Source organism: Uranotaenia lowii, chromosome 2 (genome assembly GCF_029784155.1).
Source record: "Uranotaenia lowii strain MFRU-FL chromosome 2, ASM2978415v1, whole genome shotgun sequence".
Lineage (NCBI taxonomy): Eukaryota > Metazoa > Arthropoda > Insecta > Diptera > Culicidae > Uranotaenia > Uranotaenia lowii.
In genome coordinates, this window is record NC_073692.1 from 391,766,105 (window position 1) to 391,784,424 (window position 18,320).

Genomic DNA, 18,320 nt, shown 5'->3' on the forward strand with positions numbered 1-18,320 from the left:
CATTTGTACACACACAGTTTCTTACAAAGCTAAAAACTACAAAAGAGAGGGGAACCTACGCTAATCTTAGCTGTAAAATCTTGTTGCAAGATTTGATATCACTTTGACCTGTTTGTTTTTTTCATCACCGATTGGCAGTATGGATCATGATCCCGTTTTAACCAGGAATAATCGTTTGAGTATTTTTTTTAAATTTTCTTTACTTGATTCATTTTTTTCTTCTTTGGCCAACAGGCTTTGGAGTCTTTTTTTCTATGGCATTATGCATTGTTCGATTCTTTGTTTTTTAGTAGAAACACACAGCTCCTATTTCGATCCAGAACTGTTGATTGGATTCTCCCACATCCCGCACGGCAATATCAATGATGGGAAGTCTCGTTGGTTTTTCCGTCTTATAGGCAAGGATAGATTGGGCATAGTTCGGTGCTCGGTATTGACATTCGTCCTGTAAGGCCTCGTACCTTAACCGTTGTGGTCCTCTGGCAGTCAGTTCGGCATCATTCCAAGCCAACAGCTTCAAACTTTGACGATAGCTGTTCTTGTCTTTGTTATAGAAAGCAACGCTGTTCTTGCAATGATAAGTAATGTTCTGAGAAGCAGATGCCGATAGAAGCTGTAAGAATCCGATTTGGTTGCTGTCAGCCTTGTAGGTGATCTTCATTCCCGTTTCCATTTCACCCAACCATACTTCACTTTCTTCACCAGTGTAGTGTAGTTCTTTCGTTCGCAGAGGTTGTGGCAGCACGCAAGATGCTTTATGTTCAGCATCACAATACACCAAGATAGCATCTCTAACGTCACCCTCATTGGGATCAATCCAATAGTGTCCGGAAGTGTATTCCGGATATGCGGCAAAAAGATCTCTGCAAGTTTTAGCTGGCGATGTTTGTTTGCCGTCCGGCTTCTTGAAGGTGACGAATGCCGTTTTGAGCCTTTCGTAAGCTGTTTCTACCAACTGTCTGCGTTCCTCATCAGTGAGATCGAATACTTTGTTGAACTGCATAGGTTCATCACCCATGCTAGGGTTTGGTCCCTTGGTATTGCTTACTTGTCCATGACCTAGAAGAGCAGCCAGTGCTGCAGCATCATAGCCCATACCATCTCCTGGAGGACCAGGTGGACCCGGAGGACCAGGTTGGCCAGGCTGACCAGGTTTGCCGTCGTTTCCAGAAGGACCACGTGGTCCAGCAGTACCCAACAGTCCCTGAGGTCCAGGAGATCCGTCACGTCCGGGTGGTCCGCGTGGACCAGATTCGCCCGGTTTACCTGGTTGACCTGTTAATAAAATTAATTATATAGTCCAGTTATAAGATTGATATTGGATTTAAGTACCTGGTAACCCAGTTTCTCCCTTTTCTCCTGGAGGACCCGCTGTACCAGGCAAACCCTGAAGACCAATGAGACCGCGGTGACCTTTAGTACCCTTTTGTCCAGATTCTCCGATGTCACCCTTAGGTCCTTCCAAACCGGGCGGGCCAATTTTTCCACGTGGACCCGGAGGACCTTCAGTTCCTTGAGGTCCTGTTTCTCCACGCAAACCGCGTTCACCAGTTTGTCCGATTGGCCCCTGTGGTCCCGGTGGCCCTGGAAGACCAGGTGCTCCAGAGATTCCTTGAGCTCCAGGAGCTCCCATTGGCCCCTTATCACCAACACGTCCTGATATTCCAGGTGGACCTTGCTTTCCGGGAGGACCCTCAACACCAGGATCTCCTGCTGCTCCAGGAGGTCCTGGTGGACCGGCAATACCTTGGACTCCTGGTGGACCATCGTGTCCAGGTTTACCAGGTTGTCCTGGTTCACCGGCTGCTCCTCGTAATCCTTGAGCTCCAGGTTGACCTAGTATGAGAAAAAATTAAGGTAATTTCAACGATAATCAGGAGGGTGAGGTTCAAAATATTACCACTTGGTCCTGGCAGACCCGGTAATCCTCTATCGCCATGAGCTCCTTGTGGTCCAGGGTTGCCCGGTGCACCAGGAGGGCCATCACTGCCGGCCATGCCTTTAAGCCCTTCCGGACCCTGCTGTCCAGGTAAACCTTGTGGTCCTGGATTTCCCGGTCGACCTGTGTCTCCAGGATTGCCTTTTTGCCCTGGAATACCAGCTGTTCCTGGTGGTCCTGGGTTTCCTGGTTGACCCTATCGAAAAAAAAAAATATTAAAATTCTACCGGAAAAGAATTTTGATTCAACTTACAGCAGCACCCGGATCACCTGGTCGTCCAGGTCCACCCATTGATCCCGTTTCTCCTCGCAATCCTGGCTCACCACGTGCACCCTTACTTCCAGTCAAACCAATCAAGCCCTGGGGTCCAGGTTCTCCGGGCACTCCTGGATTTCCACTGGTTCCTTGTTCACCCTTCAGGCCCATAGATCCACGGTCACCTTTAGGTCCTGAGGAGCCACTTGGCCCTTGTGGGCCTGGGAAACCTTGCAGACCTTGGGGTCCTACTGGACCACGCTCACCCACAGCTCCTGGAGCACCCGGTTCGCCTGGAGTTCCTGGAGTACCAGGTTCTCCCTTTTCAGCTGGTTCACCTGGAGGACCCGTTGGCCCAACGGGTCCTTGTAAACCTCGTTCGCCTGTTCTACCGGCAGGACCTTCTGGACCGACGGGTCCTTGGGAGCCCCGCTCACCTTTTTCACCAGCGGGTCCTGCAGGGCCTCTCAAACCAGGCATACCAATAATACCCGGCGCTCCTTGATGTCCTTTCATACCGACTGGTCCCGGTGATCCTGGAGGTCCATCATTTCCTTGAGCTCCAGGTTCTCCTCGTAGACCTGGAGTTCCAGGTGTACCGATAGGTCCTCTTTCTCCAGGGAAACCACGCTCTCCTCTGATACCTGGTTGACCGGATGGCCCTGCTGGGCCTGGCTGTCCAGTTTGACCATCTTTTCCAGGAGCTCCCGGATTACCCGAAGTCCCCGGAAGACCTTGGAATCCTCTTGGACCTTTGGGGTAAGATTTATTTCAATTCGTGTTTTTTAAAACATAAGTTGTTTGAATATTTACCAGCAGGTCCCGGTGGACCACGATCTCCATCGTTTCCAGGTGGTCCTGGAGGTCCAAGATTTCCTGGTGGTCCATCTTTTCCGGCGTCACCACGAGGACCAGGGGCACCTGAAGGTCCGATGTCTCCATCCTTTCCAGGCTCTCCTGGGAAACCTTTATCGCCTGGAAGACCGATTGGTCCCGGTAAACCTTGCAGTCCTTGTAATCCTGGTTCACCAACCTTGAAAAAAAAAAAATTAAAATTGAAGTTCATTCTTCAAACAATGCTAGTCGCATTTACTTTTCCATCTGCTCCTGGTGGACCTCGTTCACCGGGTGAACCTGCTTTGCCTTGAGCACCCGCTCGTCCAGTTGCTCCTCGCAGTCCTTGGATTCCTGGCGGTCCAGGAGCACCTGGATCTCCAGTAGAACCTTTAGTTCCCTGTGGTCCTTGTGCACCTCGATCCCCGGACTGACCCTTGATACCTTGAGCTCCATCAGGTCCAGGTAAACCAGGAACGCCTGGTAAACCTCGTTCTCCTTGAGGACCATGAAGTCCAGTGGGACCTTTCATACCTCGTTTTCCGCGTTTTCCCTCGGGACCAACTGCTCCCGGAAGACCTCGAGCTCCTGGTACACCAGCTTCTCCCTTGATTCCAGATTCTCCCTTGTAGCCTCGTTCACCGGGTAGACCCTAGGTTGAAGACAGCGGTTAATTCATTTGTTAAATTTTCAGGTCCTAGGAACTTACCGGTTCTCCTTTAGAGCCTGTTTCACCAGGGCTTCCGTTTGCTCCGGGAGCACCGCGAGGACCTGGGAAACCAGGTGGACCTGCAATTCCGGGTGACCCATTTGAACCTTTTTCACCCGCAGCACCATCTTTTCCCGGTGGACCATTTAATCCTGGTTCACCAGGCTGTCCTGGTCTTCCAGATTCACCTCGAGGACCTTGAGGTCCTTGACTTCCTGCAATCATAAAATGTCAATGTTGTGAAACTCTAAACATTGGTGAAATAATCTCTTTGAGTACCTTTCGGTCCTTGTCCTCCCATATCTCCCTTGTTTCCTGGCGTTCCGGGGAATCCAGGAGGTCCAGGCTTGCCAACTGGTCCAGGTTGACCAGGGGGTCCAGCAATGCCATCTATACCACGTAAACCGTTGGGGCCCGGGGGTCCTTCTCTTCCTCGCTCTCCTCGTGGTCCTGCTGGTCCCTAGTAATTGAAGTATACCAATTATTTTCGGTAGAAAAAAATCTTGCTATAACTTTCAACATACAACTGGACCAAGTGCACCAGTCGGTCCAACAGCTCCTACTGATCCTTTTTCTCCAGGATTTCCGATTTCTCCTTTGGGTCCTTCTAGACCTGGCAATCCCTGGTGACCTTTGACTCCAGGGACACCCGGTAGACCTGGCAGTCCTCGAGGTCCAGGAGCACCTGACGAGCCTTGAGGTCCAGCTTCTCCATCATCTCCGGGAGCTCCATCCTTCCCAGGTGGTCCGGGTAAACCTCTAGGGCCAGGAGGTCCAGCAACACCCGGTGGTCCCGAATCACCGGGTTCTCCACGTGTTCCCTATAAAGATGCTTACATTGTAACATTCTTACTTATATACACAAACGTTAAGAATTTACTTGAAAACCTTGAGGTCCAGTTACACCGGATGGACCCGGAGGACCTCTTGGTCCAACCGGTCCAACTTGAGCTTGCATGAATTGAAAGTTTTCCGGAGACGGTCCTTTATCGGAACCGGCCATGGAATCCTGAAGCTGCTGAGTGAAGAAGGTTAAATCTGGTGCGGGACCTGGAGGGCCCGGTAGACCAGGAGTTCCCGGATTACCCGGAGTTCCCGGAATGCCCGAGTCTCCGGGTGAACCTGGTTGACCAGGTGGTCCAGCAGGGACTCGATTTCCCAATTGAGCGGCATCATAAACCGGAGCTGGTGTTGTGGTTGTTGTCGTTGTGGTTGTGGTTGTCGGTCGTGGGGTCGTTTCGATGTTTCGGGGACAGTCGGCTTCATCACAAACTACTTCGCTATTTTTGCACTGACACGTGGCGCAGCCCTTGTATCCGGTCTGGAACTGGTCCCTTTCCCGGTACCATTTGCCTTCATGGTAGCACGTGAACGGCTGAACGATGGGCTCTGGTGGGCTGGCAGTTACTGCGCGTGGGATTTCGTCATCCGGCTGACGAAACGACGATTCAGTTGCTCTGTTAACTGTGGTGGAGTAAGAAAAAAAATGTCAGTGAGCCATTCAGTATCAAGGTCCACCTTTAGATGAAGCTTTTCAGGAAGATGAGCTATAAAATCCAAACTGAAATCCAACGTTTTTACCTTTGTACATTAGTTGCTGTTTTTTCATGAAATAGTAAATCATTTCCAATAATTTCAAATTAGTATGATTGGTATGAAAATATTCAAGCAGATACAACTATATGTTCATAAATATATTATTGAATAGTACTTCTGGTGGGTTGATGAGTTTTACTTTACCTTTGAACGGGTTTCAATCGAACTAACTGATACAAAATTAATTATGAAATTCTACAAAATTGCACACAGCTCTTTCGGTGGCTCTAAGATACAAAATTTGTAACTTTTGGTACACTGAATTCTGAGATATACAAAGCTGAATTCCGGTGTTTCTTGGATTTAATTTTTTGCGGTCCATAAAAAACCACATCGTGGTCCTTAATGTGTTAAGGCCGAACAACAATTAAAATCAAAAGATGATGCTGCATAAATTAAGGGGGCTTATTTTTTTTAACATTACTTATACAATTTTAACTACTAAAATAATGAAATTTTGCCTTCATTTAATTCCTTGGGTCCTCGCACTATTCCCCCTTATATTTTTCCTTCGAACTTTACCATTTGATAGGGTTTCTAGCCTTTTGTCATAGACTGGCTTACTCTTGGAAAATTTCCTATTTTTGAAATATCAAATGATTACCTCAAAATACAATAAAAACTCCATAAAAATGTACATTTACTAAGGAAAACAGTTTAGCTTCCATATAAATCAACCTGCTGCTTCTAAACGCTTTGATTTCATCAGGAAGGGTGTTTGTTTGCGAATACCCGAAAAAATAGAAATTTCAAGATTTAGAACTTACATTTAACTCACAATTGAAATTTTCAAGATCAAACCAAGTTTTTCTCAATTTGAAACTCAACTTATAGGTTTTTAAATGTAGAAAAAAAATTGAGATATTTTAACTTTAGACTTAGTTATCGATGAATATGTTGAAAAATTTCATGATGGTCAAAGTTACCCCGTTTTACGGTATTTATAAAACTTTCTTTAACGAATTGAAGCTTAAAATGTTCAATAGAGTGCCCCAAATTTGTATGGGAAATTTAGAAACTGTGGAATGTTAGGCGCTGCAGGTCCTAGTCCTAGTACAAGGTCCCATGGAAAATTTGGGCCTGATTGGACCTCGGGAAAGGGTCGCTAAGCAAGCTTGAAGTTTGTATGGGATTTTGAGACATTTTGTTCGGGAGGAACATGAAAACAAAGTTTTTCATCAGTAACTTTGGCCTCTTCCGCCCGATTTTTTTTGAATACGATTCTGTAGTCTAGCAGTTCAATCTATCACTTTTATTTTATCATAAGACCGCATTTCGATTAGAGTTCAGATAAAAAAGTTATTAGGCTTTAAAAATGGGATAACATTTTTAAGGACACACTGTCAATGACTCGTCAAAATATTCGATCGCCCTCTTGAAATGCATGCTATTTCGTCTAATAATGACCAATTTCAACAATTTTCTTGTGATAGATTGCAAAATATTTTGTTTTTTTTTTTCAAATATTTGGTTGTTGGGAATCATATTCACACGATGGTTTGGAGAGAAGTCCAGGCGAAACTGTGAGAGAGATTTGGATTACTGATCCCCTTTTTCTATTTCTTCATATCTTTCAGGGAAAATTAACTAACTAAAGCCTCATTAATTTTCGCTAAAAGAATTACAGATTCTTAGTTTTATGATTATAAATAACTTATGTCCAACGAAAAAAAAAATTCACTTAGAAAAACTGCATAACCACAGGGGCTGAGGAACTTGACTTTCAGTACTTTTTTGGTTGCAGTTTTTACACACTTCAACCTGTCTCAAAGCTAAAATTTTATATAATTTTAATAAAACTGTACTTTAAGAACTGAGATATTTCAACGCATATGAAAAGTTAATATAAACATATTTTTCGAGTTGTTACCGTTGTTTTCCAACCCCGTCTTTAGACGAGGTTTAAGTTTCATTTCGGCTACCTAACTTGGGGAGTTTTTTTTTAATTCTATGGTAGAAGGACTATAATCAATAAATTAAGAATGAGTTGAAATATTTAAGTTCTTTGTGGTACAGTTTAAAAAAAAAAAAACAAAACAATGTAGCTATGAAACAGGTTGAAGTGTGTAAAAACTAAAACCCGAAAAAGTACCTTCTGAAAGTAAAGTTTATTTGTCCCTGTGGTTATATTTTTTCAATTGCCAAATAAAATTTTCAGCGAAAAAGTTGTTGATGGTCAAAAGTCGTGTATAAAACTATGTTTCTGTGATTTTTTAGCGAAAGAAAAAGAAATTTTAGTTTTTTAATTATTCCTGAAAGATATGAAGAAAACAGGAAAAGGATATGAATAATCCAAATCTTTCCCCCAGTTTCGTTTGGACCACTCTTCAAACCATCATGTGAATATGATTAGCAACCAAATAAATAGCCTGCAGCGCCTAAAATTTTACAGATTTAAGTTTCTTACACAAATTTGGACCACTCATATGTACGCATTAGTCTTAAATAGAGATGTACCGAATAGTGGGTATTCGGCGAATGGCCGAATACCGAATATCGATCTTTTCAACTATTCGGCCAAACGAATATCCAACCAGATCTATCTGATCTTTTTTGAGTAGAGGTTTCTTTTATTTTCAAAATGTCACCATTAGGTAAAAGAACATCAAATGACTGGTAGCTTCTAGGACGTTTATCACAAAAGAGATTGGATTCCAGTGAAATCTGGGACAAAAATTGTCCAAACAGGGAAATACAGACCCCGTTCGTTTTTGGCAACATTCGATTTTGGCAACATTCGATTTTGGCCACATCCAATTTTGGCACATGTGCCAAAATCGAACGGTTTTTAGAAACAACATTACCTTTTAGTTTTCTCTATAACAGGACCAATAAAATTTAGACTAACATCAAAAAAACGTTTTAACGTTCAGAAATGGTGATAGAATACAACAACAAATACAAAAGCTTTTAAAAAAATGTATTAAGTACTCAAAAGTTATGAAAAGATGAAACATTTAAAAAAATCAAAAACAAATACAAATAAAAGACTAAAATGCCAAAATCATCTTAAAAATGATGAAGAATGGTAAAAACAGCAAAAATGACAAAAAAAACAAAGATTATAAACAAAACAAAAGTAGTGTAAAATGTATCAAAAAACTGAGAAAAAAACTATAAAAATTCTAAAAATGGTCGGAAATTGACTAAAAATTACGTTAATGATAAAAGAAATAGTTATTTTGTAAAAATAAAAGAAAAAAGATTCAGAAAAAAAACCGTTCGATTTTGGCAACATTCGATTTTGGCAACACAAAATGTACGAGCATGTTGCCAAAAACGAACGGGGTCTGTAGATGAATGTCTAATTTTGGCTAGATGTTATCAAAATACTAGATGAAAGATGATCATTAATCTTAAGCATACAATACTTTCTAAGACACGTATTCACAAGGTCGGGTCTGAAAGATTTTTCGAAACACTTGTAAAAAAAAGGGAAAATCTGAACACAAACTAGGCATTATTCTTTAACATACAAGAGAAAAAAAAAGAAATAAAATTACTTGAAATTTAAAGTTTTCATGGAACTACAACAACAGTGTTCAAATCGTGTCCAACGAATAAATTTACTCTAAGAAATTGTTTTGTAATAGAAAATTTAAAAAAAAATCAAAGAGACATTTGATTTTTTTATTTGATTAAGCAAACAATCTGAATAAACCCGGGTAAAATCTGGAAAGTTTAAAAAAATATGTGGCCACCCCTTATCAGATTTAACTTTTCTCTAATTCTTTATTTGGTTTATGGGAAACCCTGGATATATCAAGAAAGTTTGAAATAAACGATAATCAAAGTATAAAGCTATCTGTAGTGCAAATTACACGGATGCATCTGAAATGTTTTACTGAAACCATAAGTTTTTGATAATTTTGAAGGATTTTCAACATAATTTTTGGATTTTTTATAAATTATTCAACATCAGTTGAAAAATTTTAAAAGTCTATTTTTGTTTAAATTTAAAAAAAATTAATATTCGGCCTATTCGGTGAGCCGAATATTCGGTTTAATGGTTTTTTGGCGGTATTCGGTGCCGAATATTCGGCTGACCGGATATTCGGTACATCTCTAGTCTTAAGTATAATTTAGATCTTTTTAAAAAACATGAAGTTTCACTGAGATCATATATGTGTGTGTTCGTTTAAAACAAGTGCCATCAGAAGCTATGAGATTTGTTGAGGATACACTTTTGGACCCATATTTTGATATTTGGTTTTGGAGAAGGAGTAGGCGTTGTCTTGATGGCAGCGCACGTGTTTTTTTTGTTAGGTCCGCTAAATTGATTGTTTTCATTAGAATAATTTTCATAATTGTCTGTGTGTGTGATAATTGAAGAAGTGATTCTTATGTTAGAGCAGGGGTGAGCAACCTTTTGAACCAATGGGCCAATTTAAATTTGAAATCTTGTCGGCGGGCCGCACTTAAAATTTTTTGTGATGATTATCAGAACTTCATATCATTTTTCATAACTACAAATTTTTGCCGAAAGCAAATCTGAAAAAGAAAAGATTCACGTGTTCCAAAACAGTAATTCAACACGGCTTTTCAAATGCCCGACATTGAAAAGGTACCTCGCTAAATCTTTGTCATTTATAAATTTTCTCATTTTTTTTAATAGTATTTCTTGGCGAACATTCGTTCTTACAACATTCTTGTTTAAACCGATGATACTATTCGTTATCACTTCCATTTAAAAATCTTTTGGAGCTTACCACAGTGTAAGAGTGGGATAAATATATTTTTAAACAAATCACAGTCTTCTTAGCGTTGGACGTTAAATCGCTATTTGACTTTCTGTAATTTTTTTTCACCATTAAAATTTGTCCTCAAAGCCTAGATTTTTTTTCCTATAAACGTTAAAAAACTGGTTTGTTTAAATTAAAGTTCTGTTTTGGATTATTGCATCCAGATGTTGAGCAAGGTTGTCGAAATCACAGAAAATGTTCAATTTCACGTATTTTGACGCAACTATCTTCAAAACTTCATTCTTGATTTTAGAATTTTTATCCACATATTTATCATTTTTAATCTTATTTAGATATCATTGCGATAGGATTTCTGAAAAAAGCATCACAGATAACCGTCAAAGATATTTTGGGTGGAATCACAGGATTGTAGACATCAATTGTTTTTATCAAAAATTAATAATTTTTGTGGATTGATCCATGTTGATAAATAACCTAAAACCGTTCACCCAGGCTTTATTACTTTACTTTCGTAATTTTCGTCAATATTCAGAAATAAAAAATATCTCACAATTTTTTGGTTTAATTTTTTTTCCAGTATTTGAATGCTGACAGAACAAGCCTTTTTGTCGAATTGGATAGAATAATTAAAAAATATATTCTGCTGAGCATATTTTTCTATCATTCAACTTTATATTTTTGTTTCAAATGAAAATAGGTAATGACTTCACTAAACCGCCTTCGAAATTCCTTTGACCATGTGCCGGTTTCGATTTTTGGCTGTTCTTCCGACTCACTTTAATGGATTTTGCTCTCAAAATGGTAGGAGTTTAATAATAATACTTTTTTGCTGGATAAAAAAACATTCCAATATTACGTTATGCCAATAATCAATATTGGATTTAATTCTTGAACAGAACATAAGACACGCTTAAAATGACTGAAAAAAAGTAAACAATCTAAAATTTTCCTTACTGTTCATTGTAGAAAAAAGTTAAGTCATAGACATTTGAAAATAACTTCGCGGGCCGCACATAAGGGTCACGCGGGCCTCATGTGGCCCGCGGGCCGCGGGTTGCTCACCCTTGTGTTAGAGGAAGAATGACCAAGCTGGTTAAAATCCTCTACACATGAATAAACCAAATAGAATAGAATAGATTTTTATGTCGAATTGGTATGGAAGAGAAAATTTTGCGATTTGGCCAATCGCCGTAGAGATCTCAGAATACTGCGATCAGATAAGTTTTTCTAAAATTGGCCGCTCAGAAATAACCGAAGCCTTTTATGGAAAAACGATAAGCATCCTATTATTTTATGAATTTTAGATTTTTTTTTTCCTTTAACCCTCATCCCTTCCTGAAATTTTTACCCATCACAGTTCCATGTGGTTTATCTATAGGTGGGGACAATCAAAAACTTTAGTGTTAGTTCGTTGTATCCATACAGTTGTTTATGAACGATTGTGACGTAACACGACGCCGTCACGGTGGCGAACGTTCAACGCACCAATGAAACCGTAGCAACGTCCCAGAATGTTTGTTATTGACGTTACTATGAAAGCTTGTTACTAAGTTTTCAAGATGACGTCGTGTTGTGGAATGAGTAATGATTCTCGGTGCGTTGAAAATTTTAGTTTTCAATTTCATTTTTCGGGGTTTCGAAATAGTTTGGCGGATTCCGCTGCACTGTGCGCTGCCAAAGGATTCGATTGCTCCCAAGTATTTTTCCGGCAAAAACTCTTATGAAATCGTAACCAGCAGCAACGGCAGCTTTTTGGTGCATCAAAAGTTCCTAGAAGGAGCTGGCGGAGCAGAATATGTTGGGGGACTTAAGAGGAATCCATTCGAAATTAGTTTTAAAATATAAATCCCTAGTCAGTTTTCATTTTTTGGGAACAAAAACAAAAATTATTTTATCATTTTCATAAACAGCTTCGGTTTCAAAATTCCGGAAATGCCTATATAGAATGCAAAATGTAAGATCTCCTTTTAAATAAAGTTTAGTGCCAGTTTGTCGAATTTCTAACAAAAATTTCATATTTGAAATTCTCAAAATGGACAAACGGTACGAGTTGTGTTAGTATTTGGAATCATTTGGAAATTATTTAATCACTTTTACAAGGAAGGATAATAAGTTTCAATTTTGAACGTAAGTACTTTCATTATTATGACTTTACTGAATACCCAAGCTTGATGGTATTATGTACGTATGAAAACTGTCGTCGCAAGGCGACTCCAACGTCGAGACGCCCGTGAACGATCACTCTAAGAAAATTTTACGGGTTGAGACCGTAAAAAGTACATACTTTGAAGAACGATCATTTTTACGTAGAAGTGAGTACCAGAAACTACATATTTTGTAAGTTCTTTCTGTTTTTGGAGGCCCTTACTGTGGAAACAACTTCAAAGTATGTAAAATTGGAAATCAGTCTTAGCGGTATCCTGCTCTGGTAAATATCAAAACATTCAATTTGTGTGTGTCGCGAAAACTTTACGAATTAACGGAAGAATTGCTTCGAATCATGTTGTTGCTCGAGCCTTACCTGTGAGAAACTAAGCTCTACGACGTTTGGTCTTCATCAGAATCTTTTTTTTTTAGATTGTTGATGTCCACCGCCAGCCAAATTTACTTCATCATCGAAACCGAAAGATTGGTATCAAAGTGATGCAATTGATTCCGGTTAAAGCATAGCCAGTATATAAGGTAATATTTCCTCAATTGTTCTGAAAAAATTACAACTAATTTCAATATCAATCTCCTTTAGAATATCCACTTCATGTTCGGCCAGAATGTTTTACGCCATGGACACCGGTTCAAGTGTACGAACCAGAGATATCGATATGGAATCAAAATATGGCTTTCATGCCTCCATCATTCCACAGAAATCCTGAAGGAAAACGAATGAAAATAGCTGGATCTTTTGAACAAACTGGAGGGAAAAAGTGAAATATGAATCGGGAAATCTCGTTGATATTAAATATTATAACGTTCATTATTGATAGATAATAAACTTCCCTTTGAATGTATAAACTAAGCATCCTCAACTTGAAAGAATTCCTTGTCTTTAAATTTCTAATTAAATTTTTTTCTACTGTATGTGATTCTTCTGCTCTATGTGATTTCAACATACTTTTGAGTACTTTGTACATACTCGTCCGTACCAGCCTTGCTACATACTTTTTCGTAAAATAATTTTTACATACTAGTGGCTTCCTGCACTTACGGGTTGTTTTGACTTCTTTTTACATACTTTTGTGTACGATTTTCTAAGGGTGATTGTGACGTAGCAATCAAAACATTAAAAAAACTGATTCTCACACTCGTGCAAGGGTAGTCTTGTCCCCACCTCTACATAAACCACATGGATCACAGTTGCCTTCGTGTCAATTTTTCACTCTTGGCTAAAGCCAATATATCTCTCTTGTTTCTTAACCGATTTTTAGCAAATTTATAGTTTTGTAAACCTCGTAACTCAAATAGGTTACTTAGACAATATTCATGTACACAATACTACAGTTTTCCGTTATCAAAGTCTATGAAAAAAATCCGACAAAAACATGCTTCGGAAAATTAACTGTAGATCGGCTACAGATGCTCGAAAAAAAAACTCACTTATTTTCTGTGGTTTAAGGTTTAAGCCACTTTAAATAAATTTTGAAAAGAGGATTGATAAGTTTACGTTATTTGGCACATTTTTCGCATTTTTAAATTGTCGAAATACGAAAGACAGAATTCTAGACGAATATTCAAAGGTTGCAGTTTTTCTAACTTTTTGTCAATTTGCACTTTTTTCAGATTTTCTTATACTAAAATACAATTATGTACTGGATTTTAACTAAATTAATGCAAGATTTCCGCAATAAATTTAAATTCCCCTGAAAGCCAATTTCATACCGATTCCAGTGGTGTCATTACATAAGTTCAATTTTTTTCGAGCATTCCATAGCTGATACAGTCTTTTTTTCCGAAGCATGTTTTTGTCGGATTTTTTCATAGACTTTGAATAACGGAAAACGGTAATATTATCTGAGAAACATACTTGAGTAATAAGGTTTCCAAAACTACAATTTGGTAAAAATCGGTTAAGAAACAAGAGAGATGTCAAATTGACACTCAAGATCTGATTATAGGGAGTTTTTTTTCTGGGCTTTAAGGATGCATCCATAAAAAAGTAATGATGGAAAATTAAAAGTTTCGAGAATTCATTGAGAGTCCTCGAAGAAATCGATTTATTTGGATGCATCCGAATAAAGTTACAAGCCGCCAAACTTCCAATAGTGTCATATTGACACTCAAGAGCGGTTTAGGGTTAATCTTTAAACATGTGTGTATAGTGTCACTTATTAGAACTTTTACAGATATCTTTCAATATCAACAAGCTATCAATTTACTTAATTTTGACTTAAATCCCTCTAATGATGTCCTATTTCACATACAAACACATTGCCTCACCTTCTTCATCCTCCCCATCCTGCTCCCCGTAGTCATAGTTTTCGTAGTTTTCGTATTCCGGATACGCAGGCGGTGCATCGGCCTGCGGTCGTTCCCTGCGAGGAGCAGCTTTCTTGACCGGTGTTGCTTTCGCCTTTAGCCTGGCGACTTTTTTGCTTTTCTTCTTCACCGGTTTCGGCACATCCGGTTTCGCATCCTCATCGCACCGGATTTGATCCACTAGTATCACAGCTAATAGCAGCAACGGCAAAACCGTATGCTTGATTCGAAACTTCATTGCTAGGCAGAATCTGCAGCCGCAAATTCTGGATTAAAGATCGTGGCGGGAAATTTAGCACATGATTTCGATAAGTGGTAGTTTTTTCTTCTCGTTTCAAAGTTGTTCAAGTGATGATCCTGAGGAAGAAACAGACGAAATTTTCACTAATTACACTGTATGTTAGAAGAGTCATTAATTTCGCATATTCGGAGACTCTATCTAATGCGGAAAACCGAGTAGATTTTTTTTTGGCAGTTTTTATTATAGCTCTTCTGATAAGCTTCTAGTTATTTCTGGTTGCGCTAAAATTTGGAAGTTTCCTGAGCACTGCACCGTTTCATCATTTCTAATTGTTAACCCAGATCTGCAGTTGGACTAGTTTTCTTCTATTTCAAATGTGTCACTTAATTCTTGATACACTGATAAGAACTGTTGCTCCATGATTTCGTTTTTGGGTGTTCTGGATACAATTTTGCAGTCATTCCGAGATTCTGCTGTTTATTTAAGTTCACATAAAGTCATCCTGCAGTTTTTCTAATCACTTAATATGATCATATCCAAATTATTTGTTAAAAGATCATAAACCCTCAACACATTTTAGCCCTTTATATCACATTTGCACATACTTCTTCCAGATATCCAGCTCACGGAAGAAGACTCCAGCTACTGGCTCATCACCAGAAGGGAGCTATCACTTTCCCAAGATGGCACCAAAAACTGTTTTCCAAACCGGAAGGAAAACTTCTAATCTAACAATCGAATTCCGTTTCAAACCGCACGCGTAACGAGTTTCCGAACAACTGAATTTGATCCCGGAGACTGGAAGCTTTTTATAGCGAAAGTCGCGATCAAACTCCCGCGCCAACGCATCGAGCCGCGATAGGCCATCTGAGAACACTTGCAACTTGTGCTGCTTGTAGTTCTACGCGTGATTGACGACGCATAATTCGGCAAGATCGTATTTGCAGACTATGATCGTTCTAGCACACTGGGACATATGGACTGAGGAAAGATATTTTAGATTTGTTTTAAGAATTCCTAGTTTCAATTTGTCACAAAGATAGCCACAATTCGTAATATATTAAAAAATTTGATAAATACCGTCAACTGGGGCAACATGCAACAATTTTCAGCTTCAATGACTTCTAAAAAACTTTTGTTCACAGTTTATCCTACCCCTTATGCATCAAAAGTTCTAAGGATGATGGGACATCAAATTAGTGTAGTTTGAAAAATTATTTATTTCTTTAGTAATTTTAGTTATCTAAAAACATGTGATTTTCACCCTCCATAGAAAATGGGATAGCATGCAACAAACTTTGTTTTGAATGAAAAATGTTATGAACACGTATGAAAATTTATAGTTTTTAATATATTTGCGATGCCTTAAAGCCCATTACGCATGAAAACACCAATTGCAGAAATTGGTTGGTCTGTAAAAACTAATGTTCACATTTTTTATGGAAATAAAGATGCTGCATACATTTAGGGGTTCAATAATAATACGACAAACTCTAGAGTTTGTTTTGATTAGGTCGTATGAAACCATAAACAAAATTAAGTTATTTACTGCAAACGATTGAGAAACATGTATTCTACGTTAGGTTAAAAATTGGATTCATTTGATCAAAAAATAAATTTCAGAATTAATGATAATGACTTTCTCGTTTTCGCGTGCAATTGGGTTTTAACGACTATATGCATCGCACTAAATTGCAGTGCATGCAAAAAGTCGCAAAACAACAGTTCGGAGTAGTGGTTTAAGAGACCTTCTGCATTCTTCCAGAAAACGCTTCGTTAAGTGTAAGGAAATTGGAAAATTCTATCGGAGATAGTTGTTAGCACTATAGTTTAAGCTGTCTTGTTAAAAAGATGCCGTTAATTTGTGCTGGACAAAATATCAGCTTCGAATTTTTACAGAGGGCACAGAGGCAGCCAAAATAATATACGGCTTGATGAATAATCCTCCGCACTCCTTGAACGATTATCGCAGCAGCCAGCAATATTAGTCGACTAGGAACTTTAGTCGACTTTCTGATGGACAGTCTAACGCAGAGACGATTCCAGTCAGCACTGAACGGGTGTTTCCAGGTAACACTTCTGCTTCCTATCATGTTAAACTTCAGTTTTCCAATAATATAGATGGAAAAGGTTAATCAAATTAAGTTGAAATTTTGAGTTTTTTCAAAACGACGTTAGGGCCAAATAGGTATTGCCAAACGTCGTAAGAACATCTTTACTGAAAAAACTAAGCTAATGGCTATATCGAAAATACTAGCATGTTCTTCATCTTTTTCTACATCGTATACAAAATTTCCAAAGTGCTGTTTATGTTATTTAAAATACTAGAATTAAAAATGTGATTCAAAACTTCAACAGCGATTTTATCGAAACACGCTGTCACGCTATATGGCTCATACGACATAATCAAAACAAACTCTAGAATTCTACAAGCTGAAATCATAAAATAAATGTTTGGACGAAAGAAATTCCAATGTTTACAAACGCGTGATGCAAAACATTCATATACCAGCACAAGGAAACGAGATTTACAAGGTTTTTCTTTGATTTTCATTTTGTTGCATTTTATCCCAGACACGAGACACCTAACTGAATTATAAAAATATTAATTTAAAAAAAAAATGAATGTTGTTCCAAAAAAATATTTTTACACCAACAGTGTTGGTATAGCATGAGAAAATCAGTAAAAAGATTGTAGGTAATATTATCAAGCCAATCCGTCATACTGGGTAAAGTTTTTACGGCATCGAAAAATGATTAAATTTGTAAATTTATTGCTCGATTTTTCAAATTTTATATAAAAACTAGCAGACCCGGTAAACTTCGTCTTACCATGTTCAATTTGGCGTCCATTTTCTATTTTTCCTTGTTTTCTTTACATTTCCCTTCTTTCCCTTTACTCGAATCGTCCCGCTCAAGTCTATCAAAATTAAACCAAAGAATTTAAATTCAACGGGTCTTTTAAAATCCAATTTTTGTAACTTGTTAAATAAATAACTGTATGTTGATAATATGCATGTTTCATTTGCTGTATTCCATTCAGTAGATTTATTTCGTTTTGTTATATTGTTTTTAATATCGGGACAATTTTTGGAGTATTTGCCGAATATTTTGCCTAACGCAGCGCTTTCAGCTCCCAATAAGCTTTGGATGGTGTAATTTTTAGAGCTGTAGAAATGAAAAACATAAGAAAAATTTTTTTACTAACCATTTTCAAACAGCTTATTATTCACCATCCTTATGTTTCGAAGCAGTTTGAATTAAAATCCATATTTTTACCAAATCATTTCCAAAAAGTTTCGCCTGATACTTAAGTTATAGACTTTACACATTTCAACTTAAAGTGTTCCCAACAGCATGGCATTAAATCTGGTGATTTTGTGTATTGCTAGTTCCTTTTTTTTATTCAAGCAAAAAATGCAAATTAATCCCTATGAACTTGAACCCAATGAATCAAAGAAACGATTGGTTTTGAAAAGAGGAAAACATATGTTTAGATATATTCACCCATTATTTTAAAGATTTTAATTCAAGCAGTTCTTATTTCTAAATTTCCTGAACATTGTTGGTGA

At 38.4% G+C, this 18,320-nt stretch overlaps 1 protein-coding gene across 1 annotated transcript; it reads right to left on the minus strand.

Annotated features, from left to right (window-relative positions):
* Positions 1-15,513, minus strand: LOC129748373 (collagen alpha-1(I) chain-like). The gene is made up of 12 exons (XM_055742975.1): positions 15,354-15,513; positions 14,469-14,864; positions 4,619-5,202; positions 4,263-4,559; positions 4,018-4,198; positions 3,739-3,953; positions 3,289-3,681; positions 3,009-3,228; positions 2,193-2,947; positions 1,901-2,135; positions 1,333-1,836; positions 1-1,275 (listed from the first exon to the last, which is right to left on the minus strand). Exons 2-12 carry the CDS (start codon positions 14,743-14,745, stop codon positions 287-289), a joined length of 4,650 nt encoding a protein of 1,549 aa, XP_055598950.1. The 5' UTR covers positions 14,746-14,864; positions 15,354-15,513; the 3' UTR covers positions 1-286.
* Between the last annotated feature and the right edge of the window lie 2,807 nt (positions 15,514-18,320).

Coding starts and splice junctions, on each gene's coding strand:
- LOC129748373 (XM_055742975.1), bottom strand. CDS start 14,745: ATGAAGTTTCGAATCAAGCATACGGTTTTGCCGTTGCTGCTATTAGCT. Junction 4,199..4,262: donor CTGGTGCACTTGGTCCAGTT/GTATGTTGAAAG, acceptor TTCAATTACTAG/GGACCAGCAGGACCACGAGG. Junction 3,229..3,288: donor CACCAGGAGCAGATGGAAAA/GTAAATGCGACT, acceptor TTTTTTTTCAAG/GTTGGTGAACCAGGATTACA.